Genomic DNA, 24,272 nt, shown 5'->3' with positions numbered 1-24,272 from the left:
ACAAAATGGTGACTTTATTTTCAGGTAAAGCTTATTAGCTGCACAGACAAGGATAAGGTAAAAATATGCAGTTATAATTTTTGGCTTTAACCTTGGAACATGAAGTAAAATAAATAATACAAATCTTGAGTGGCTAATGTCACATCTCTTCTGCAAGTCAAACTCCTGATGCCAAATGAAAGTAACTGCACAAACATTCGCCTTTATTATTAAATCGTAAAAAGCGATACTTCTGAGTGTTAACTTAAAATTAGAAATAAAGATAATGTATCTGTTGGGAGGGACTGATATTGATATTGCTGACTCTGTGAAATCCTGATCATTCTGCAAGATTCCTGACGTTTTTATGATGATCTACAAGTGAGAGAGCTGGGCATGTGTAATTTTATTTCACTTGACACAGTATATCAATATAGTAAATCAACAGAGAAACTGTTTTATGGCCAAAATAACCAGATGGGGATGTCTGTTTTGGCTAAAGCAGCACTTTAAATACCTCACAAATGAAGTTATTTCAGTTCTGCAGCCATCACCAATGCTGTGCAACTTTACTGATGAGGTCCAGTACAAACAGAAAAAATAAATGAGGAGCTACCAAGCTATATATCATCATATAACTAAACCCCAGGTCAATGTCCATATTCACACAACAGTTAGTAATATGATTAAGCACAGTGGCACACTGCATTAAAGATCAGCACAGTGTGTTCTGTAGTTTAAACAAGTTTCTACTATTCTAGTTGCAAAAAAACACACCAGGTATTACCATGGTTTTGATATGGATCCCTCTGGCTCAAAGTCTTTGGCCACTACCCCATTCAGCCCAGTATAACATCCACAGAAATGCTGATGCAACTCCATGCATGCACAAACCCAATCCAGCTGCCACAGGGGTAAACCAGTGAGGGAGGCAAATATGTGAATCCAGATGCGTCCCTGAAAATTCTTAATCGATATAGACGCGTGACAGTCCTGTTACTTTCTGTCCCAAGCTGGGACTGGTCACACTTCCAGACAGCTAACTAGCATGACAACTGCTTTACAATGCATTGCTCTATCATGTTATGTGTCCCATTAATACACCAAAGCAAAACCAGACACGATGGAAGATGCAACCAATTTAACTTAAAGATATTCAGATTTGAATATGTTCACATTACAGCTGCAAATGTGTATTACATTATGTGCTGAAAGTCTAATAAGGCCAGACGAAAACATCCCACACCACCTCTAAAAATGTGGCTACATCTACATGAGGGTGTGAGGCTGACTCTTGCCATCACTCTGTAGGGAAAACAATTTAGTGAGTAAGAGTTCTAAAGTCTATAATTTGATGTTTCATCTGCTGATAAAAGCCCTGTGACTGAGCTCAGTTATGTCCTCCTCCGTTGCCCTTTGAGGAAAACAGCACCAGTCATCATGTGTCTCAACACCGAGCGAATAATGCGCAGGACAAGAAAGAAGCCGGCCACGACTCTGCGTGCCAGTAATCTCTCTCTGAGGCCCCGGCGTCTCTAATTGCCTGGACACTTGTGTCCGAGGGCCGCTCTCATTCCTCTGTGAAAAGATGAGACCTCTCGTGCTCCTTACAACAAGCTTAAGCTGATAAACCCTTTCATTCAACACGGCCGTGGGATTGGTGCTCCGTGCAAACAGATTGGGTAAAAAAAAGACTAATCAAAACAGCGATTAGCCCCCAACACAGAGGCAGAGCTAAGCCACAGTGCAGCCTCAGCAGGGGGTCCCACTCTCTCAACCACTAAAAGTGTCTGATGATTTGTGCGAGGCTTTTCTGACTAATACTTGTGCAATGACATGAGCTGGAATGTGTGAGGAATGCATGCGGTGGAGGTTTTTTTTTAAAAAAACTGAACAAAGATGTAGCATAGCTGATTTCACAATGGGACGTGACAGCTGAGGAAATTAACTGGCAGGCCTCAGACGACAGAGAGAAACTCCAGAACCCACTTCCAGAGCGAATCCAAGGTCGCTTCTTCACTCAGGGGGCAGTGAGTGAGAAACCCTCTCACTCAGATAATCAGCACCTCCCGTGACACCCTTGCTTTCTGTCATGGTTAGTGTTATCCTGCCTTCATGAGTCTTCCCTCTAATTTCCCCCTCTGTTACAGGCAGCAGCATTGCCAGTACCTCCATATGGGATACCATCAGTGCATCATCTGGCCTGTTGCTGTTGTGCATTATACAGAATCCATGTGTTTTTCTCGGCAGCAAGGTCAAGTTCTGTGGTTGTTTACTTTACTTGCAGCTGAAGTGAGCAAACAAGACTTCAACATTCACTCCTTTCTGCACAACAACTATTAAAAAAAAGCTAGGTTTCGTCCCGAGCTGGTTTTATTGCACAGCCTCAAAGCTTTTTTGATGAATCTCAGATACGAAATAATTATCTATTTAGATTTTTTTAAAGACCAGCAATTAGCAGCTAAAGATCCAGATATTTCCTACAGGAGTTGGTGGAGACCAAAACAGAGCAAAAAGGAGAATGAGTATTGGACTTCTAATCACTAGGTGGTCAAAACCGATGCTAATGTTGCTCAGTGTTGGATGTGTAAATATGTAACTGTTGATGTGTTTGCCTCTCTTTATCAACTTCACAAGGTGTAATGTGAAGGTGTTTGGTTAGCTTGTTGTGCTACTCCTATAGAGCCAAACAAGAAGATTAACACAGGTTTATGTTTATGAATATAATGCCACCAGGAGTAGAAGTTTTTCTACAAAAAGAAAATGAGAATGTGTGTGATCTGAATAAATTCAAAGATCCAGAAATCACTGAAAATTCTACATGTAGCAGCTTTTAAATCACTAATTATAACATACTGTAACTAGCATAAGCATAGCCATACTGTACTCCACAGGCTTTCAGTGCCAGTCAATATTTTGCAGCCAGCTGAGGAATACGACCAGCTTCATTTTGTTAATGTAATGTAACGGATAATACAACAGCATGAATCAATTTATGGGCAACACTGCAGCACCATTATTTGTTTCCCAGATTAGCTTGCCCACCAGTGACCTTGAGTAATAGCACACAAATGTATTCTACAGAATCACGTGACTTGGGCGTGCACACACACGCCATGGCCAGATACCAACAGGGAATATCTACATATCCATTTGTCCTAGTAGATATAATGTGCAATTATGTGGGGGAGCGTGTTGCTGCAGTAGTGTCGAATAACACAGCTGCAGTAAACTCTGTGAACCTGCCTGCAGATGATTTTGAATATATTCAGATTAATAATCAAAACAGAAAACACATTAAATGGTCCAAACTCAAGTATGCATGTTTGTGGCAATCGCATGGAGGAGCACCTGGAAATGATTCCAAGTGACTCTCTGGTTATTACAAAAATAATGAGCAAACTACAGGCCATGAGATCTGCTTCAGCCGACCAACTTTGCAAAGACAGCATTTAAATTAGCTTCACAATTCTTGAGTCTTGTTGAGTTGCTGAGCTCCGACAAAAAGTATGTTTGAAGATGCTTACTTTTACTTCTTCGTTCTTTCTGCAACTGTTAAAACTCTTAACTTGCCGCCGTGCCACGCTATGAAAACTGACTGAAAGAGCTGATTCAATATTATGGAAAAGATTCTTCTGGGAAGCCGTCTGCAGTGGCATCTGACCTTATTAGACATATGATATATCCTCAGCTGCCTCATTACCCTGAGATTAACAGCTCATTGTAAATGTAGCATCTGTCCAGGCACAATGTAAGGATCAACCATCAATTAGAAACAACTAATCTGAATTATGTGAGGTCGCCAGTGTTGAAACATTACCCACATTTTGTTTAGATGTACATGAGCTCCTTGAAGCAATTAAAAAAAGTCATATGTGAACTAGAAAGTTAAAATTATGAGGAAGATTGGGTGACTTCTCCACTGATCTCCCAGTGAAGACAGGGCGCCGGAGTGCAAGCCTCTTAAACTGTCAAAAAGACTGTGACAAAGTGCTATTTCTGGATTTTAATATTGTTCGCTTTTCTCTGGCTCTCACTGAACGTCTTCAATCTGTCTGTTGCTGACTGGCTGGGGCTGACGGGTGTGTGACTGCATGCACATGCTGACAGGTCGTCATGGGACAGCACTATTGAGATGTGGCATATTGGAAATATTGTCCAGCACTGTCAGTATTTCATAAAAAGGACTAGATCAACACTCTCACATTCTGGCTTATTTGCTTTCTTGTCGAGAGTTAGACGTCAAGATCAATACCACTGTCGTATCTGTATGGTTATATAACCACCTGTAAAACCACAACCTGTCATTTGGTTTTTGTACGGATTACACAAACAAAATATGACAAGTTAATTAGTGAGCTTTAGAAATCTGGCAAGCAGATTTTGTTACCTTTGGGCAAAGCCAGACAAGCTGTTCCCCGTTTCCAGTTTCTGCTAGGCTAAGCTAACTTGCTGCTGGTTATAGATATACAGATAGGATTATCATCTCATGTAACTCACAGCAAGAAAGCAGTAGTCATATTTCTCAAAATGTTGATCTATTATTTTAAGAAAAAAATCCAAGTCTCTCAGTGACATAGATGAGCTTTTCTACTCGTCATCTCTGTCTATTCATGCCGTTTACAACTCTTATCCAGTCTCCCTTCTTACGCAAGTTGAAAAAATAAAAAAACAAAAAAGCAAAAAGGTTTTCATTCATATCATGATAAATGCTTCGCTATGGAAAAAAAAAAAAATCACATTAAGTCACTTCATAAATCAATCCACGGTATTAAAATCCAACAATGTGATTACAGTGACAGATAATAAAGAAGATACACTACACAGACCTGGCATCTTATACTATATCAGTCTTCTTAAATTCCTCAGAGATGTGGGCTAGTGCTGTTCTGTCCTCTGTCATGCAGCATGGAGGCTCACAAAGCTCAGCGGATCAGAGCATTTTCTCCATCCACATAACATGAGAAAGTGGCAGCCATTTCTCTTTTTCCTCTCTGTCTTTACATACAGACAACTGATCACAGCACAGCAACTATTGCGCATCAGTGATTCTCAACCGGTTTTGTCTGACGAGCCTCATCCCTGTTCATCTGCATAACCAGTCATGTTCTTAATGTCTTTATTTCAATTGACTTTAAAGTGGATGTTGGTTGAATTGTCAGCATTTAGGTGTGGTTATGTTTGCTCATACTACACTCACTTACTATTTTAATAGTTTATCCATTACTGTTAGCTAACCATTTCAACTGTTTATCCATTATGTTTAGCTAACCCTTTCAACTTTTAGCTAACCATTTCGACTGTTTATCCATTCCTGCTAGCTAACTAGGGCCTATTTAAACTATTTTATTCATAACTGTTTCTCTGTTACTATCATCATCACAATAAGATGATAGTATTTATTTTGTAAATATTTAATATTTATTTACCTCTTAAACACAAATATGTGGATGTGTTCTTTTAATCACATCCTATTTTTATTTCTTTTAAAATACAATACAATATTTTCACATAAAAACTGAAAACAGGCTGGCGCTCTGAGAAATCAGGCTACCCTCTTCCTCACTTTATCAGAGTGACTGCGTCAGTTGCTAGATAAAAATCCCTTCGCCACATGCAACAGCTAGACTGTAGGCAAGACAGCGGGGCTGGTGCCAGCGTGCCATGCTACACGCTGAGACAGTGGGTCTCTTTGTATGGCGAGCTTCTTTTCAGACAGGAGCAGGAGCTGCAGGAGCACTTACACTTGGCTGAAAACACCACAGCAAGGGGGGTTTACACAACAGTGCTTCCATCCTGGGAGCGAGGTGGTGGTCACATGGACGGGAAAGGGTTATCATCCAAGGGGAAACTTGCCACACCAGAAATTTTCATACTATGAATAAATTTACATCAAATCAACACTGCCACTCACTGATGGAGCAGATATCCTGAAGGAGATAGGTTTCTCTGAGTGTCAGTGAAAAAAAAAAAAAAACGACAATTTGCTGTGAATGTAGCCGGTCTAAAGCACATATCCATCATTGTGTCTTTTTCATTTAGCTTAAGAAATGTGATCAGTGGTGATGATGAGGGAGGAAACTGAGCGATCACAAAAAGCTAACATTCAATCTAAGAGCGATAACAAAAGGAAGACGAAAGACAGCTCTGGATGGCAGGATGCCCCTGGGGCGGCTATGCTGTTATTATGTTGGAGAGGGCTGCTGAGCTGCGGTGTGGGGCAATTAGAGACCGGAGGATTGACTGGGGGAGGGTCCAGGCACAGCAACCCGCCCTTGAAGAGAAAAGGAACCTACATACAGCGGAAACAGCATGAAAAAAATGAAACAAACAGCAGATGATGGTGGATTTATGAATTGAAATAACAACCATCTGCTTATTTCCAAGGAAAGAAGCTTGGTCTAAGCTGCTTCCCTGTCATCGGTCGAATCCAAATTTAATATCAAGCAATTGCATGCTTAACTTTGTGCTGCACTGGTTTGGATGATTTGACTGGTAAGTATGTGACAATTGGGCTGGTTTGGGATAATGTACGCAAGCGGATGAATCATCTGTTGTTCTCATTGAGAGCTACTGAGCGCAGACACTGTGGTGAAGACTTTAGCCATGTCTATTATCTTTAACGTCACTCTGCCTTGGAAAGTCCTGACTAAAAAAACCACAGATTGTCCAGGAGCAGTCCAGCTGGAGAACACAGGGACAAAGGGGAAAAGCCAATCCCAGAGTATCGTTTCAGTGGTTTGTGGACCGCAGACAGAGGTCACAGCCTTACAGCTATTGTGCATTGTCGTTCAACGGGTAGATAACGGAAGTAAAAACAGATTGAGTTGCAAGAGGGAGTGGGTTTTTATGAGATACACAGTGGGACTGTTCCCTAAACTCTCACTTGGGTAACTTAAGCCTCTGAACTTCACCTCTGATGAGATCTCCTTTGTTGCCTCTCATAACATTACAGATCTCCCAGTGAAGAGGACACAATGGGCAGTGAAAGAAGACAGTAATGCAAGCTTGATGGTGTGAGATGTAACAGTTGGCATTGCCAAAGTATCCTGAGCCCTCACAAACACACACTGTTTCCATGCCCAGTGGCCCCGAGCGGCTTCAGCGGAGCAGGTGTCTGCACACATTCTTTACATAAGCTCTTGTCAAACATGGCGCATGGCAACAAGGCCTCACAGCTGCAGGACAATGGAGTCACATTAAACTACAGCACTGCAGCCAGGCATGCACACTCTCAGCCAGAGTCAAGGTAACAGTTTCTGCAAGGTCAGCTTACCAAGACTTAAAAAGGAAGCGTAACACAAAACCAAATGGGGTGAACTGGAATGTATAAATAGTGCTAACTACAAAAGCCAAAGTGCATTCATAGTTACATTTAAATTCTACTACTACACATGTTTATAGAACACCTCTCCACCTACCAATCCATTAACAGGAAACAAATCTTATACTGCTGCACACTCAAAACTAGTGTTGCTATTGAACTGACACAAACCAAACACTGTAAATACCCAGTCAGCTATTTAAAAAAAGAATAAACCCACACAATCAAGCATAAAATCCAGACATGCAAATCCTGAGTAAATAAATACCTAATCGATATCTGTAGCACAACCTGTGAGTTTTTTCTGTGTAATATGTAATGTAAACAAATCTACTACTAGTACTTTTAGTTACAGGTATTATGCCAACATACAGTTTTCTTTGCTTAATCTATTTGACCTGGGCAATGAACCATGTACCATATACATTTAGTACTATTAAGCCAAAAACAAAGCATTACAGTAGAGTCTGGCAATACTTAAAGAAAAATGTTGTATTAGAAGAAAAAAATAAATGTTTGCATATAAAATAAAATACAAATAAAAAAACTCAGAAACATAACACCTTGAGTATCAAAATAATGTCATTAACATTTTAGGGTTTTACTAGTCGTTTAAGCTGCCAGGGTCAAATGCCTTGACGTAAGGATTAGCTCATTTTCTGTTTAGTACCACAGCCAACTTCATATTAGGCTGCTTACTAAATCCTCTGCACTTTGATCAGAGTCAGGAATCTAAAAGAGAACGCCACTGTTTAAGGTTCACAGCTTTATTTGGTAGAATAAGCCATGTTAGGTCACTCCTCTTAACCTTCCTATATTTGTTCCATCTGCCTCTGTATTATTTTTCTCATTTTAGTTCAGCTCTCTTCATACATCCTCTTTAATTAACCTTCCTGAGGAGGAGTTACTGTCTTTGGATTTCATACATCCTGCATGTTTATAGTCATGTACTAATGATCAATTGGTTTTACTTTGCGAACAGTGGCTCTGAATTGTGATATGGCCTACGGTGGGTTTTACGGTGATCATAAAGAACTACATCTGATGTCCTGTTGATACCATACAGAAAGTTTTTTTTCCCACGAGCAGAAGTAGAAGCAGCCTGAGCGGAAACTGGTGACGAATACATCCTCTCCCAATCCTACAATTAACTCTAAAGCTCTCAATTACAGATGTCCCACATCATAGAAGCCTCAAAAATGTCACGTTCTGTTGACGTTATTAGCCCACACTGTGTGAGCGAACACAACAAAGGAGAAAACATCTGACGACACAGGGCCACGGAAACCAAAAGGCAACAACGGCGGACCAGGAGCAGACTAAGCACCTGCAGATAAAACAGTTCAGGCCCTTTTTGAGCCACTTCTGCTGTCAAAGGGCAAGGAGGGTGGTGAGGTGCGTGATGGGCAGGGTGCGCTACAGTTTCCAGGAGATCAGTGACATACTGATGAAAGGCGTTCTTCGCTCCTCTCTGAAGGCCCTCCGCACCAGTATCCCCTGGCTGCAGGCCGAGGGGAGCGGGTGTGCTTCCTCTGGGGGCCAGCTACAGAACAGAACCACTGACGAGGAGGACTTGAACAAGAGGCCCTTCTATCGCTGCACATCGCTGCACCTCCTCTCTGACTCCTGCAGGAACTACTCTGGCAGCATCTCAGCTTGTCTGCCTCCACCCCCCACCTTTGGTCAAGTTGGGTTTTCGCATCGCGTTGGCTAAGGCCTTAATTGATTTACATGGAGCTTCTCTCACACTCCTCTGCCACACAAGTCCATGTAAGGCAGTGCCAGCAAGCCAAGACAACCAGACAGCTGGCCGTCCCTGAACAACAAGCAGACGTCCACTCACTGAGAATGAGCTATTCAAGGGTCCCTGATGACACAGTCGAGGCTATTCTGCCTTGGCCTGCCTGGCTTTAGGTGTGACACTACTTTAGAAGTGGAAACTATCAGGAAAAGAAGACTGCTGACAGTTTAAAAGAAAACAGAAATCAGCCTACATCTTAACAGCCTATAACTGATGCATGTGTAACATTCATAATACAAAAAAATATGTGGCAAACTCCTATATTTTAAAGTCAGGCATGCACACGAGGAAATCTATGTTAAGTACATTGGTACAAATTACACTTTTCAGTCTATGTACTTTGGTTGCAAAACCACTTGAGAACTACATGACAGTTTTCACCTTTTTGCAAAGACAGATTAAATAAATACAGGCCTCCACTTTAAGCTAACAGCACCAGACTTTCCTTTCTCTCTGTATTTAATCAAGAATATTATCCCCTCCTGATTAAATAACAAACATTTCCTGCAACGGGAAGGCCTGGATAACCCCTGAGTGAAAAGAAAAGAGGACAGCTTCCAGTGAGAGATAGATAGCCAAGTCAGTACAGGGCGGGGGGGGCAGCAAACGTAGGAGGAGGAGAGGGAAGGGAGGAGGTACAGTCAGAGAGCCCTGAGGTGGGTGGCGAGGCTCTGAAAGACGTGATTCAAGAAAAATTGCATCCTTCGCCAGAAGATGAGCTCTGCTTCCACTGAGTCAAAAAAGATCCCGAAGGGGGAGGGGGTGAGAGGGCCACTTAAGTCTCCGCAGTCCCATAACATCAGCAGAGCTCTGCACTGGGTCAACATCACTCGCCCATTAGGTCTTTTCTATAGCGCATAGATCCACTTGAATCACCGGAACGTTCACATTAAGACGCCCTGGCACACCACGAGCAGCCTCTCTTTCTCGGTTACTCGGAGCCAATTTTATCACCGGCTAACTTCACACTTACTTACTGACCTGCAAAATGTGATTCTCGCATTTGAATCTGACACATCTAATTATAGCCAAAAAAATGAAAATTTGTGCATTTGTGTCCTGAGTTGACTACCTTGTATTTCAGTAAACATGCATAAATCCCCACACAATAAGCAACTAATTAAACCAAGAATACACAGAAGGGAGAAAAAAGGCATCAGCTACCTAAATTATGAATTAAAAAATGTTTTCCTGAAGGCACAACACTTTAAATCCAGTCTCCCTGAGATAAGTGCCAACCATTTGGACAGGAGAAAGGCTGCAGTGTAAATGAATGCACAGATCACAGCATACATTGCTATACTGGTATAATAAAATTTAAATGCCAACATACAGAAATCATGACTTAATTAGTGGATGGTGAGGAGTTACGACACGCTCTGATGCATCTATTCTCACTAAAGCTAAAGCTGCAGTCTAAAACATGGATTTCCACAACTGTGTTATAATGGTGAGAGAGAGAGAGAGAGAGGAACAGGCCGGAGGTTGGATGAAGCCCAGGCTGAACCACAACTGCGGGCCTCTGCAAAACACCAAGATGCACGACCGCCTTGTTTTTTTTTTTTCCTCCCCCTCCCTCACGAGGCCAAGACAACCCCTCAGACTACCAACAAGAGCATTAACAACGGCTACGTTGATGCCACAGAATATTTCTTCCACACGCAGTCAGAACACAATAAACGCTGCACTGTGGCAATAGACCTGCTCCACCCCAGACAACAACAACAACGACAGGACAACCCCCCCCACTCTCCTGTCATCCCTCCAGCCTCTATTCACGCCTGGACTTCATTATGAAGTATAACGGAAATCATCATTGGCAATCTGGAAGAATTTACAAGACAATGATTCAGTTTAGGTCGTGCCTCATCTACACAAAGAACAGTTAGGGGGCGAACAGGCTAAATGAGGCGAGACTGAACAAGATACATCCTTTTTGTCAAAATACACACAATGTTAAAGATAAGATGTGATCTACAAAACATTTTAGGCCCCTGTGTTTTTATACCCATTTTGTGACATGAGCAAGATTTAAAAATATTTTTATTTTATGCAGACAGTTCTTTCTTTATATTGTAATATATATATTTATATTTATTTAGATCAGGCCTTATCTCAAAAGGCAAGGGGTCAAAATCCTCTTTACCATTATTCGGCCAGGTCTTAATCCGTAGCAACATTTCAATTTGCAAATAAAATCAGCATTCACTCACATGGATGACTGAGACTATGCAAATACAGATCACCACAGTATCTTTAATGCCTCATCTGCAATTACACTTAGATTTTTAAAAAAGAGAGAGGGAGACCTGTGCTGCCACCAGGATGCTGGGATGGCCCACTGACATCCTGCAGCACATAGATAGATAGACAGACACATACAAACACACACTCAATGTATGTAACATTGTCCTCCTTTCTATGGTTTGAAAAGACTTTGCTTCATGTTTACACAGCTGTATCACTTAATATCCGGTAAAGGAAACCTCCACCACATAATTTTTATTTGTTGTAGAGAATAATAATTTATCCACAGGATGTCTGCAAGTGATTTCTGTTTTTGGTGTGGCAGTTTTAGCTACGAACAAAAGAATATTTATCTTAAAATATCAAACTTCCTCAAAACCTCATTTGTCAAAAATATTACATTGCAGTCAACTTCACAAGTTGATAAATGATGTAATTTAATAATAGTGGAGCATCCTAAATAAAAATATATTCCTCTAAAAAGGAAGTACGTGTCTGCACTAAATTTTCAAAAATATATCTCACAGAAAAATGAATCCTCCTGCCTACTGCTTTACAATAACTTGGACCAAAATAAAAGCACTTAATAAGTGAGATTAAATCAAAACAGGGAACTAGAAATGTGCCGAGTGCTGCATTGTTGACGCCATCAGGAAACCAGGCAAAGCTACAGATGAGATGATGGCAAAATAAAGGGCCTTAAACTGGGCAGGCTACACTTGCAGTAACCTGGATAATATGTTAGATGCAATATAATAGCCCTGCTCTGTGATGCTCAGGGTGAAATATTATGTTTCGAGAAGTATTCCCTGAACAATGTTATTAGCCTGTGGAAAGTGAAAAGACAAGAGAGGAAATGAAGTCTGTCTTTCAGTTTCCTCTCCTGTAAATAACTTAGGGCTGTGTGGGCCTGCCACATTTAGATTGTCTTGATAAAATTAAGTCAAAGGATAAATGGTTCCTCCGCTGGCTGAAGTGTTATTATCAAAATGCTGAAATGTGATTTTAAAGTCAATTTCTCATTAAATTCCTAATACTTTTTCTCTGTGTAAGCTCTACTGACATTTCACAGTTATATATTTATTTTCAAGGCTAAATGTCAGTGAGATTAATTGGCTGTTTTTTTTAAACTACTAACTCCATTAAATTTGGATTTGTGTATCATATTAAATATAGCTGTAGATGAAGAAAACGAGTTTGATTTCTAATTTTGAGACGGTACATGTCCAGCTGCCTTCTGTCAGATTTAAGAGAATCTGACTTTAAAAAAACAGATTAAAGATGTAGGGAAATTACTTTCAGGACCCAAATGAAACCATATACACCTGTGCACTGACAGAGGAAGCACACATGGCCTATAGAGGGGTTTTTTCCAGTGATTTCAAGCCCGCCAAACACAGAAAACCTCCTCAGAGAATAAGCACTGATTTGGCCGTGCTCCTCTTCATCACCGCGAACCCATCTTACCTTTTTGTGTCTGTCTTTGAAAGGTAACGCAGGCCATGGCATCTCCTGCAAAAAGTCTTGCCAGTGTTTCTGGTCCTGATCAGACGAGATGAAGACGATTTCCAGTTTGTCCTTGTGTTCAGACGTCTTTTTGAACCTGCTGTAAAACTCGCACAGGCTCCCGTTGAACTGCTTGCACGGGGCGTTCAGGCTGCATCCGAAGAAGAGCCCGACCAGGGACAGCTTGGCGCCCAGCGACTGCACGTCCACCTCGGCTTTCTCGCTGTTGACGAGCCGCTCCCCGAGCAGACTCACCAGAAACTCCGACATCGCGGCGTACAGTCCTCGGAACACACAAACGTTACCCTCGGCCGAGACCGCTTCTCATGTAACCGCTACGTTCGGGCGACACCCAAGCACTTCCTCCCACCTCCAATTTGAGGTTTTTAGGTGAGCTCCCGGCTCCTGTGAGGCGTTGCGGTCTGTGTTTCACCGCTGCTCGTCCTCCGGTGTGAGCGCTGTGCAGGAATGCGCTCCGCTTAAATCGCCCTGACTGCAACAGCGGTTGCGCTCTTTTCCCCGAAAGCACACACTTTCATCATGACATCTAGTTCATCTAGTCATAAAGAAGCTACTTAAACACTATGTTCTGCGGATTTTTTGATTTGTTAACGCATCTTACTTCTTTTTAAATCCGAGTTTACATGTTTTATATCCCCAAACACTGTCTAATCTTCAGATTAACAGCAGCCGGATTCCAGTTTTGACCTCAGAATTACATTAGGCCTGTAAGATATTAAATGCGAAGGAGTTATTTGTTCAATTAGCTTCATTAGACAACTCTAATCGAAATTCTACAAATTAAAAAAAAAAGACAAGGCTGAGATTAGACCACAATCTACTTTTATGAATATGCTGCCACCTAGTGTTCAGAAGAAAATACCTGCTGCAAATGTTCAGAGTAGTGCTCTGGTACAACTTCTATTTCCAGTGGTGAATAGCAACTATATACATTTACTCAAATACTATAGTCAAGGAACTTGTAGTTTACTGAGTATTTCCATTATATGCTACTTTATACTTCTACTTCACTACATTATAGGTGGAGACATTGTACCCCATGTTGCCACACTACATTTAGACATTTCTAGCTACTAGTTACTTTTAACAACACACTTTTGTAAGATTTAATGAAGCACAATACACTGTTAAAGATAAACTCTAATCTCTTTGATCTGTGACAAGTTACAAAAAAGCTATGTCTGTTTGGGAACCATTGTCAAAACCTTCAAAGCTGTCAAGAGTTTCAGTGATTTGCCCTTCTAAACTTCTCCGATGATTTCATCTAAATCACTGTAATCCAGAATTTAAAAAAAGAAAGAAAAAAAATCTGGACACCTCATATTTATCTGGTCTCCCTTAAGATGGCTCTGAGCCTTAGACTGAGAATAGCTGGACTAAATTATAAAGTAGTTAAAACTAGCATCACCATGAATAACTCCAACAGTAAAATACTGCTTACACACTGATGTATTAGTAGTATTGATCTAATTAAGTCACATGCAATAATATATTGCAGGGGTCATTTTTCTTTTGATACTTTAAATACAAGTAGAACTTTGAATGCAGAACTTTTACTTGTGATAGAATAGTTTGAAACTGCAGTATTGGTACTTTTACATAATTTAAACTTGTGACCACGAGGGTCATCATACAACACACTGCACAAGTTTTCTTCTTCCACAATGTTCCACATATTCAACATCACTTTATTCAAGTCCTTCTGCAAAAGAAATCACATAGAAATGGTCACAATAAAAAAAAAATCTCAAAGATATTCTCATAAATGAATAGCATACTGACTAACATTACATTAGAAGAAATGTATCCACTTCAAATTACAGGATTTCAGGATCAACTGATGACTGCACAGAATTGCACAAAACCGCACAAAAAGCATAACAAGAGAAATGTGTGTGAATTACATCCATTCTATTCCAGTAGAATAGCTTTGCATTACAAAGGATGCTGATTATTTTTGTTGTACAGTTCATAATTAGCAGTGAGGGATTATCTGGTTATCAATATTCAATAATGCCGTAGTGCTGAAATTGAATGGTAGTAAATGAGATTTACTGTTTAACAGTGAAGAAATCTTGAATGCTCCATGAGTGCTGTGAGCGGCATGGGATCAATCAGTCCTCAGTGAACATCATCTTCACCAGTTCTGCTTTGAAGCATTCCTCCTCCACCAACTTCTGAGGCTGCAACAAAAAGATCACACGGTTGGCTTTTAATATTGCAGCATAATACAGAAATTGATTGCCTAAAACACTAACTCTAGCAATGTTAAAGGATTAGATTTTCATATTCAACACTGTATAAAAACAAAATATTAGCTGCAATTCAGTCTCTTATTATCTAACTAATTTCTAAGGACCTTCCTGTAAAATATTTAAGATTTAAGATAAAACAAGCAAATTCCAATTGTAGTTCTTGTTACCGTGCCATATCTCAGTAGGGTGGGAACTCCACTCAACTTCAGAGTCTTCTTGAAGTCATTATTTGGATCCTTCCAACTGAAGCATGAAAGAGACATAATTTAAGCAGCTGATACGATGCACTACATCAGAGAAAAGGCATGAAAAGTCTGAGAGAGATTTTCAGCTTTCTGTCTGAGAAAGGTCTAATGTACAGTAAGAAAAGTCCACTTTTATTCCCTCTATAAATAACACTGCCTCTCCATTCTCTGAGAGAATAATAAGCTCAACAAAAAAGCTCTACAGTTTCTCTTTGTCCTGTTCTGTCCTGTTGTAATCATACCATACATTATTATTCTGGTAAAAGAAAGGATTTTACTGATTTTACTGTCTAGAAATATTTTACACTGTAACTTGCTTTGCAGTTTGACAATGAGGTGCCTAAATGTACAGAGAGATCCATGTATAATGCTACTGCTGAAACCATTAGTTGATTAATTCATTAGCTGAGCAACACAAAATTAAAATTTTGATTGTGACATAAAACAGTCAGTCATCAAGGCTGGAATACCAACCAGGCAAAACACAACAAATCATTTCTGTCTACATGATTTGATTAATTACAAATTTGTCCAAATTTTGCACCACTGAAGTTCAATATATGTTATGAATGGTTCTCCATCATCCATCTTGCAGCCTTGTCTTATTGAGTCAAAATCTAGTCTTGATATTTTCATGGTTTTAATTTAGATTGTGATCTTGTATTGTTAAGTGTTTTATCAATGCAATCCACTGTAAGACTGAAACCCACAATTATTTTCATTATTAATACATCTGACAATTATTTTGTTCATAATACTTAATAATATTGATTGATGGTGAACAAAAGGTCAGAAAATAGTGGAAAATGTGTTTAAGCTCAAGCAAACTTATTCTAATTGCTGATTTTGTCTGACAAACTGTCAAAACCCCAAAGATGTTGAGTTCACCATCATAGAAAACTGGAGAACAGGCAAGATTTATGTTATTAATTCATCAAGTTACTGGTTAGTGACTTCATAAATACAAAGAACTACTTGTATCTCCATTTTGTATTGTTATAAAAATTAATTCTTTGGTTGTTTGGCTGTTGGTTTTACCCATTAACAATTTTGATTCATTTAGTATTTTACATCGAGCTCTTATAACCAGTGGTTGCTATTGCAGATGTCTGATTCATTAAAAATATTCAATAATGGAAATAACTGTTAGTTGGAGCCATAATATTGAGAGCTCTTATTTTGTGACAGCACATGCCATTTGTATGATTCAAGTGTTTAAATGAAAAACAGTTTGCTATCAGATGCAAGGAAAGAAAGGAAGAGTGAAATACTGACTAAGCTCTTTCTCCAACTTGACAGTAGATGAAGACAGAACCCTCGGGAAGATGAGTCATCTCTCCTCTTACAACTGGCTCAGCTGAAAGGGAAGGTAAAAATGACAAAATGAAAGTGCATCAGTATACACAACTAACCACCAGAGCAATGAAAAGTTTGTTACATCATGTTACAAGACCAAGTATCTTAATTAAGTCTACTCAAACTTATTGTAAAAGCATTTAACAGCTGCATTATGTATGGTATAATAAATCTGAGTTTACCTTTCACACAATCTGGACACCAGCTCTTCCCTTGGGCGTCTTTATCACCAGAGAAATAAGCAAAAATATCCTTTCCCTTTCTTTCAGACACAGCCTGACAGAATTCAGCATACCCGCGCACATTTACTTCTTCGTAATGGGCCATGGTTTAGAGTTACTATGAATGTGTACTAAGTTAACGCTAGACTGTAAATGACTAACAAGTGTTATCAGAAAAACTGCTGCTCTGCACATTCAGGACCTGGTAGAAATACTCACAACCTGGCATAACCACTTCCGGTCTGTCCTTAAAGAGACAGTATACACGAATATTTAGTGAGCACAGTTAAATTGTTTGAAAAACGTTATATAGTATTTCTCAGGACAGCGACGTTACGATATATTACAGGATAGGATATCCTATATCTTATCCTATAACAGTATAGTATATTGTAGTTAAAATTAGAGCAAGAAACAACTACAGCAGTAAATGCAGCATACACTGATGCACAAGTAATGATAGTCAAAAAACATAATATATAATGATAAAACACTGACAAGAAACATTGTCTGCATAATACTTTCTTTTGTTGACACACACATTTAGAAAATGTACGTTTTCCAGCACTGTTTACAATAAATGTAATACAAAGTATTTTAAAATGCGATTCTTTTTATTTTTGACTTTTGGCGATCCGTAAATGGTGCGTTCACTCAATATTGGCTGAATGGGAAGAACGAGGAGAAAACCCGTTATTCCGATTTAAGAGATTTCTCAATCTTGTAATCTTATAGTTACAAGACAAACAGCCTAAATTAGCTTCTCTTGGCAGCAGTTTGTTACCAAGTAATTTTTTTAATTAGCTGATTCGATTGTTTTAGTGTTAATACCTAACTGCTAGCGGTGGTGCATTTGTAGCCATGCAGACAACATTTTGTTGACATGTCTTCAAGTGTGTAAGTGGGTCTGTATCAGAAATGTCCGTCTCTGAATTATATGTCAGAGGCTGACGTGAGCGTTTTCCCACTTGGCTGCTAATAGTTTAACAGTTTAAACCATAGACTGTAAACTAAAGACAGTACTATCAGTGGTTTAAACTTTAAACCAATGCCTGTAGTGGTTGTAGGTTTAACCAGTACACATGAACGCAGCCTAAAAACTACTTCCGTCTGGATCCTTTCTGTTGTTGTCATGGCGGCGGTTCAAACTGTTGACAAGCTTGGACTAAAATTTAAAATGTTTACCATGTGCTATATTTTAATTAACATACAATTAGCGAAGCTGTGTGCATAGTTAATTCGTAATCTCAATTTAAACTGAAAAAGGTATTTATAAGCGAGGTCGAAATGGTGGAATGGATGCCTTTGGGATTAACTTGATGTCAGCAAACTTCATTTCAAAAGCCTACTTAGCTTGTTAATGCTAACTATCATTAGCACAGCATATGATATTTTGTGAGTTAATTGTTAGTTTGACTGAATTTGGTGGTTGTTTTCACCGTAATGACCGCACAGTTGTTGCAGAATGGTCCAACGATTTCAGTAGGACAGCAAAGTCAAAGGAGGGACTGGGTTATTTTAGGTTCAGCCCGAAACCGCGACGATTTTACCACTGAGATGTCCCAAACTAAGGTAAACATTAGAAGCGTCTGTTTATATTCACCGGTCTCTTCATACAAATAACTCATGCTACCTGTTGCTAGTTTATTTGGTAAACCAGTTAAGTCCGATTCAGTCTGATACAACTGTGTGGTGCTATTGAATTCTATTGTGTTGTGCTTAGAGTTATTTGTAATGTTTTGTCCACGTATTTCAGTGAGGATAAACTAGATATTAGTAACACCTCTCAGAACAGCATAGCGTTGTACAACGGAACCGAACAGTTAAAAGAAAAAATGTAATGAAAAAAGATAGGATTTATTGAAGGGTCATTGGCATTAGATTGCATTGGATTTACTTTATTGTACCAAACACACTGGCAGCTGAGCTCAATGAATGAATGACCTTAGAACTGTCTCTATTACTTTGATAGTCCAGTCTCTCAGTTGTGAAAATTTGTTGCTTTACTTGGTTTTACATCATTATATATATTATTATATAGGATGCCTAACTGGATTCCAAGATGTTTTGATGGGTGTTTTTTAAAACTATTTTCATATGTTTTTTTGACCAAATCATCACTTGATTAATTATGAAAAGAATTTGCACATTAATTGATAAAAAAAAAGCTTAATTGCAACCCTAAATGACAGGAATTCTTGATGGGAAAAGCTTGTTGTGAAAAGCATGATTGGATATTGCAGTGGCTGTTCATATCTCATGCAAGACTGAATAAGAGTGACTGGTATCTTACACTCCATAGCTATTGTTCAATGAAGCCATCCCTGCAAGTGCCGGCAACCGTGCCACCTATGTACGCCTGCCAGCCCCCATTGTGATTGAGAAGCTGCTGCCACTGTCGGAGGAGCGTGAGAATGCCAACAGCACCAGGAGCTCCATCAGCTTCACTGCGCTCTCCGAGGAGAGGCTGCAGGCTGCCGTTAAGCTCGCCAAGCGAGATCTGAGACGAAGGCACCTTGAGTCATTGATAAAATCCCCTGCCAGACCTTCTCAAGAGGCCTCCCTCCTTGAAACAAGTGATGTAGAGCTGCTTCAGGTAATTGATGCAAGTAAGACTTTATTGTCATTGTAGTTAAGCAACAAAGATTGTTTGGTAACCAGTAGCAATAAAAAGAAAGTATATTCATATAGGTATAAAATAATACACAAAAATACTGGTTTACTGGTTAATGTCCTATTCAAGGAATGAATGCTCTGTTCCATCAGTGACCAGACTGACTCTTTCTCTCTCTTAAGGAGCTTGCAACCACTCCAAGTAAGGCAAAGTTAAGGGCCTCCAGTCCAAAAGAGAAAGCTGCCCGTCCTGGAGCAAAACAAACATCCCAGAAGCGTCCCATGTGTGCAATGCCTCGGGCAGGCCAATCACCCCCAACCAGAGACCCTGGCCCTAAACAGCTGGAAAGAGGCAAACAGGCTCCGTTAAGCCAGGAAATCCACAAGCTGCAAAATGAACTTGAAGTGTATATTCAGAAAGTGGAGGAGCTAGCCAACAGAGGTAACCTACAAAACAGCTTGTTATTGTAGGCCTGGGTCTTACTGTGGGTTATATATTTAAAGGTGCAACTCAGCATTGTAAGAGTTAACACAACTTTGGCACCCACCACAATTAGAAAACTTTTCATATGGTTTTACATTTCAGAAAGAATGATTAATAATATTGAATGCTTGGATTTAAACGACAGGGGAGAAAATGGAGGAGCTGCTGGAGCCTGAAGAGCAAAACAAGTTGGAGGTGCGCAGACAGAAGCAGGCAGCCCGCTCAGCACGTATTATCTATGACCTCCAGAAACAGGTATTTAAATCTTGGGCAAACATATTTGAAAAATAAGCCTTCTTAATTTTCTCTGTATCTATAAACACTGTCCTACTAAATTGTTATTGAATAGGTAAAAGAGATACAAGAAGATATGGAGAAGCTACGAAACCAGAAACTGTGGGACACCAAAAAAGTATGTCATCAGCATTGTCACAGATTTACTTTTATGTAGAGCTCAGACCATTTATTTGTTTGTTTATAATGATAGTACATTGAAATCATTAAGTAAAATGACTTTCTATACATGCCAGTCATGTATTTAAATGCACCAGTGAGTGATCTGAAACCACAGTTTATCAGTTTTATTTGTTTCTATCACAGGCATTAAATCAGTAAAAGTCATAACCATAACATTCAAATAACAGTTTCATGTGGCAGTTAATATTGGTATTAATGGTTTTACTCTATGGTAAACTAATTTGCTATTTGTTCTTCTTTCAGTCCACTGCAGTAAACCGGCTTGCAGCTGCCCACCGTGGAGCACTCAGGGCCTTACAGGTTGTTATCAACCAGCTTTCAGATTTATCTCACAGCAAGTTACCTCCTCACTACAAAGAGCTGGGCCAGCTGATTCGCCAGCTCTCTTTGTGCTCAGCTAAGGTCGAAGTGGATCAAGGTTCAGCTGTGCCTGAGACAGCCCTCGACATCCTGCAGAAACTAGAGGTGATGAGCACAAAGTGCAGTCAGAAAGTATTTGCACGGTTATATGTTTTTTCATTGCTTTGGCTTTACTTCTCTTCAGATGACTTGAAATGTGGCAAAAACTACTGTATGAAGGACTCCTTATACACTGTCCCCCCAGTTTTAGGGCAGTATAGCAGGTTTATAATCCTAGATATAACTAAAGACAAGACTTACCTTGCCATAGAACATGCAAGTGGAGATAACCCAGACACTTGTCTGGCTTTAAAGGAAAGATACAAAGTTTCTGCTGTTAGAGTGGCAAATAAATATAAGATGGCTTTCTGTATGTCTAAGTTCACTTTTATAATTTCTTTTCTGTCTTCCAAAATTGTGAGATCATGAGTAGAGATGTTTACAGTTCCTGCTGAATTAATTTCATGTTGATGTAACCATCCCCTAATTAAAGCTGAGAGTCAGCACTTTTTTCACTTCATTTGTTTCATATCATCCTGTACTGCACTGCATATGGCTCTTTGTGCATAGTGTATCTGTTTTGAATGATTGTCTTTTTTGCATAATTTAGTTTTCATAGTGAGGTAAACTCAAAAAATAGCTCAGTTTTCTGATTTTTAAAAATGTAATTGACATTTTACTTTGTCCACATATGCATCTTAATTTATGGAGGGAATAATCCAATTTTTTCATGTCTTGTCACCCTGTTCTTCTTAGACTTTGGATTCAGCCCTAAGTAAACAAGAGATGCTGGAAAAAATACAGGCCCAAACATGCCCTCCACACAGGAAGTCTCATCGCAGTATGTCACCTATTGGTGTGCTCAAGGGTCCCAGCACCTCAACTGTACGGGGACCTCGCAAACCTGCAAATCCTAAAAGAGGAGTCCGTGGTGAGTGTTTTCTTTTGCCTGGAATAGTTTTCTTTAGTTAGCCATATGTGCATGTGTAGCTTTATAATTTTCTACTCCGTTTCAAATTCTTTACCCTGAGCATTAATTATTAACACCATTTCAAACTCATGAATCTAATATAAATGCAGTATTTTCCCTCATAATTTCTTATTAAAGGCAGTGGCCCAATTGCTGGATTATGGAATAAATTGCATGTATGCCTTTTGATGAATAACAAACTGTTTAGTCTCCCGTGTATCTTGAAGTCACCTAAAGGCTTTTGTGCAGTTGTGTTTGGGCCCCCCCGCTGCACTTTAATGACTGCACACAGGCTGAAAACTGATAAGGAGCCATGAAGAAGATGTGATAGAAAAACAGGAACTGAAGTGCAGAACTCTGGCCTTCAGTCCCCCGCTGCTCAGTCTTATAAGCAGTTAACTCCTGCTGGCTCCGATTGGGCTGAGAGGCATCCTGTGGAAGAAATGACACAAACACCTACAATGAGCTCAGGTCTCCCTGGAAACAAACATCTTTGTTGTACTACTTAAGTCCCCATGCCACTTATCTGGCAGTCAGTAGGGATCCGAGTGGTTGTCGAGAGCGTTAGCTAATTGTCTTAATTGGTGGTGTCGTGTTACTGCGTGATGCCTGAGCCCCACAGTTTCCACACCGATTTACTTGTGTTTAACAGGGAAGAAAAAGAGTAAAGTTGCTGCTGTGGCTATTCCCAATCTTCTATTTAAGTAGGATTCAAGATTTTTAAAAAAAGTTTAGAGGTTTCATTTTTCATTTTCTGACAGCAGGTAGGAGAATGGCCTCACAAAAGCCCAAAACTACTTCTCACCAGCCCATGAACAGAAGAGAGCTGCTGAGGGCCGGCCTGGAGAGCCTCGCCCAGCAGAGGGAGCTGAGAGAGCTGCAGGGACAGCCTCAGATGAACACCACCTGCAGAAAAGGACTACACTCTGACAGGAGAAAGGCTGACATTATAATGAAGGTGTTGGCTTGACTTCTACAAAATTCAGTAATGAACTGAATATGTTAAAACACACAAGAAGTGCTGCATTTTACATTTGCACCAGTGTGATTTGGGTTCGGTGAAAATACACTGAAAAGTCACATGTGCCAGACGTGAAAACCTAGCAGCCGTGTGAAATGTCTAAACATATATTTTGCCAATTTATTTTCATAGCATAATCAGATGCGAGATGCAGGCTTCCAGCAGCCTACAGTTTCCTCTCGGCTCAGAGTGAACGAGCTCCCTCAAAAAGAGCACTCTGTGCCCTGGATACCTACATCCCCTCACTCTCCTCCACAGCGGTGAGCTTTTTATCTCTCTGTGCAGATGATGACACATTGGATTTTTAAAGTCATCAACCTACTATTGTTCACCAGTGCTTTTGCTCTCAGTCGTTCTCAATTCACACTAGATGATTAATGCCATTACATAACTTAAGGTCAAACTGTTATAATGTCTGAAACTCTGAATGTTTGCACCTAGTATGAATGTGCTAGTTGCGGACACAATTAAATATGAAATAGAAGAAGAAAAAAACAATCTATGTATGCCCATATTGTCAAAAACATGGTTCCTCATGTTAAAGCAGCTCTTTCTCTTTACCTTTCCCTGATTCTTCTTTGTGTTCTTCCTGCTCAATTCCCCCACCATTTCCTCTGACTTGTCTTAATAATGTGTACTGTATATCTGCCTGTGCCTTATTATTCTTTCATCCCTCTCTTATTATTTCAGCAGATCCCCTCAAAGGGGGAGGCCAGAGCCTCGATGTCTCTTCTCTCCCAATGAAGCCCTCGCCAAGCCTCCCAAGGCAGAGGATGGCCAGTGGTTTTTGGGGAAGAGCCAGTCCTGAGCTCACAAAAGAAGAAACAAGCCCAGAATGAAGCATTAAGGTGAGGCCCACCTCCTGCAATTTTTTTCTCCCAATTTTAATTTCTTCTACTTATCATATGTTTCAGAAAATGCTATCATTTCTCAGAGTGATCATCATTGGATTTTGTCATTTCTGCTCTGTGCATTAGATGATCTGTCTTACCAACAGAGAAAAAAAGCCAAACATATTAAAATCTAGGGAAAAGGAATGTTAATGAGTCCTCCCTTTGTATTCATTGAGTTATTTCTAACCTCTATGTCAGACCCCACTCACTGAGAGCCCACAGGCAATACTGTGATTCAAATTCAGAGTTAATTCTTTCCAATAAGTGGATCTAGGTGCTTGCTAGATGGAGGCCATTTCTCTTTATGAGTGATTAATAGTTGGCCCGTTTTCTGTGATTATAAGCACCTCATTGATTGAGTATTCCACATATGTCTCTGTTTAATCAAATTTAATTACTTCAGTTGTGCTTTCCAATTAATCAGTGGCAAGCAGCCTGATTTCAGAGATGAGGATTATAA

The 24,272-nt window shown here is 39.8% G+C and overlaps 3 protein-coding genes across 24 annotated transcripts in view; 1 reads left to right on the top strand and 2 right to left on the bottom strand.

Annotated features, from left to right (window-relative positions):
- Positions 1-13,344, bottom strand: part of nxn (nucleoredoxin) — a 57,508-nt gene extending 44,164 nt beyond the window's left edge. Inside the window, 1 exon segment of the mRNA XM_018665391.2 lies at positions 12,819-13,344. Coding sequence (XP_018520907.1) covers positions 12,819-13,127 — 309 coding nt within the window. The 5' untranslated portion in view covers positions 13,128-13,344.
- A 1,201-nt stretch (positions 13,345-14,545) lies between these two features.
- On the bottom strand, positions 14,546-17,179 carry txndc17 (thioredoxin domain containing 17). The gene is made up of 4 exons (XM_018665413.2): positions 16,917-17,179; positions 16,654-16,735; positions 15,301-15,376; positions 14,546-15,061 (listed from the first exon to the last, which is right to left on the bottom strand). The coding sequence occupies exons 1-4, from the start codon at positions 17,059-17,061 to the stop codon at positions 14,993-14,995; spliced, it is 372 nt and encodes a 123-aa protein (XP_018520929.1). The 5' UTR covers positions 17,062-17,179; the 3' UTR covers positions 14,546-14,992.
- Positions 17,180-18,055: 876 nt separating this feature from the next.
- Positions 18,056-24,272, top strand: part of kiaa0753 (KIAA0753 ortholog) — a 61,633-nt gene continuing 55,416 nt past the window's right edge. For 3 of the 22 annotated variants that reach the window (XM_051065657.1, XM_051065673.1, XM_051065651.1), the window contains exons 1-8: positions 18,057-18,527; positions 19,258-19,551; positions 19,752-20,010; positions 20,198-20,307; positions 20,402-20,464; positions 20,773-20,994; positions 21,685-21,859; positions 22,660-22,856. In XM_051065657.1, coding sequence (XP_050921614.1) covers positions 18,399-18,527; positions 19,258-19,551; positions 19,752-20,010; positions 20,198-20,307; positions 20,402-20,464; positions 20,773-20,994; positions 21,685-21,859; positions 22,660-22,856 — 1,449 coding nt within the window. In that variant the 5' untranslated portion in view covers positions 18,057-18,398. Of the gene's footprint in view, positions 18,528-19,257; positions 19,552-19,751; positions 20,011-20,197; positions 20,308-20,401; positions 20,465-20,772; positions 20,995-21,684; positions 21,860-22,659; positions 22,857-23,051; positions 23,180-24,272 lie in introns of all 22 variants that reach the window. The other 19 variants (XM_051065658.1, XM_051065674.1, XM_051065648.1 and 16 more) reach the window with 15 other exon arrangements.

The sequence above is a fragment of the Lates calcarifer genome, linkage group LG21 (assembly GCF_001640805.2).
Source record: "Lates calcarifer isolate ASB-BC8 linkage group LG21, TLL_Latcal_v3, whole genome shotgun sequence".
Taxonomy (NCBI): Eukaryota; Metazoa; Chordata; class Actinopteri; family Centropomidae; genus Lates; species Lates calcarifer.
Note: the sequence above shows the minus strand (reverse complement) of the source record. Positions and strands in the feature narration are given on the sequence as shown.

Bases quoted from the DNA above. Each gene is read 5' to 3' on its own strand.
- txndc17 (XM_018665413.2), bottom strand. From the start codon at position 17,061: ATGGCCCATTACGAAGAAGTAAATGTGCGCGGGTATGCTGAATTCTGT. The intron at 15,377-16,653 runs GTCAGTATTTCA...TTCATGCTTCAG, and splicing joins CAAGTTGGAGAAAGAGCTTA to TTGGAAGGATCCAAATAATG. The intron at 15,062-15,300 runs GTAACAAGAACT...TTTTTGTTGCAG, and splicing joins CCCTACTGAGATATGGCACG to CCTCAGAAGTTGGTGGAGGA.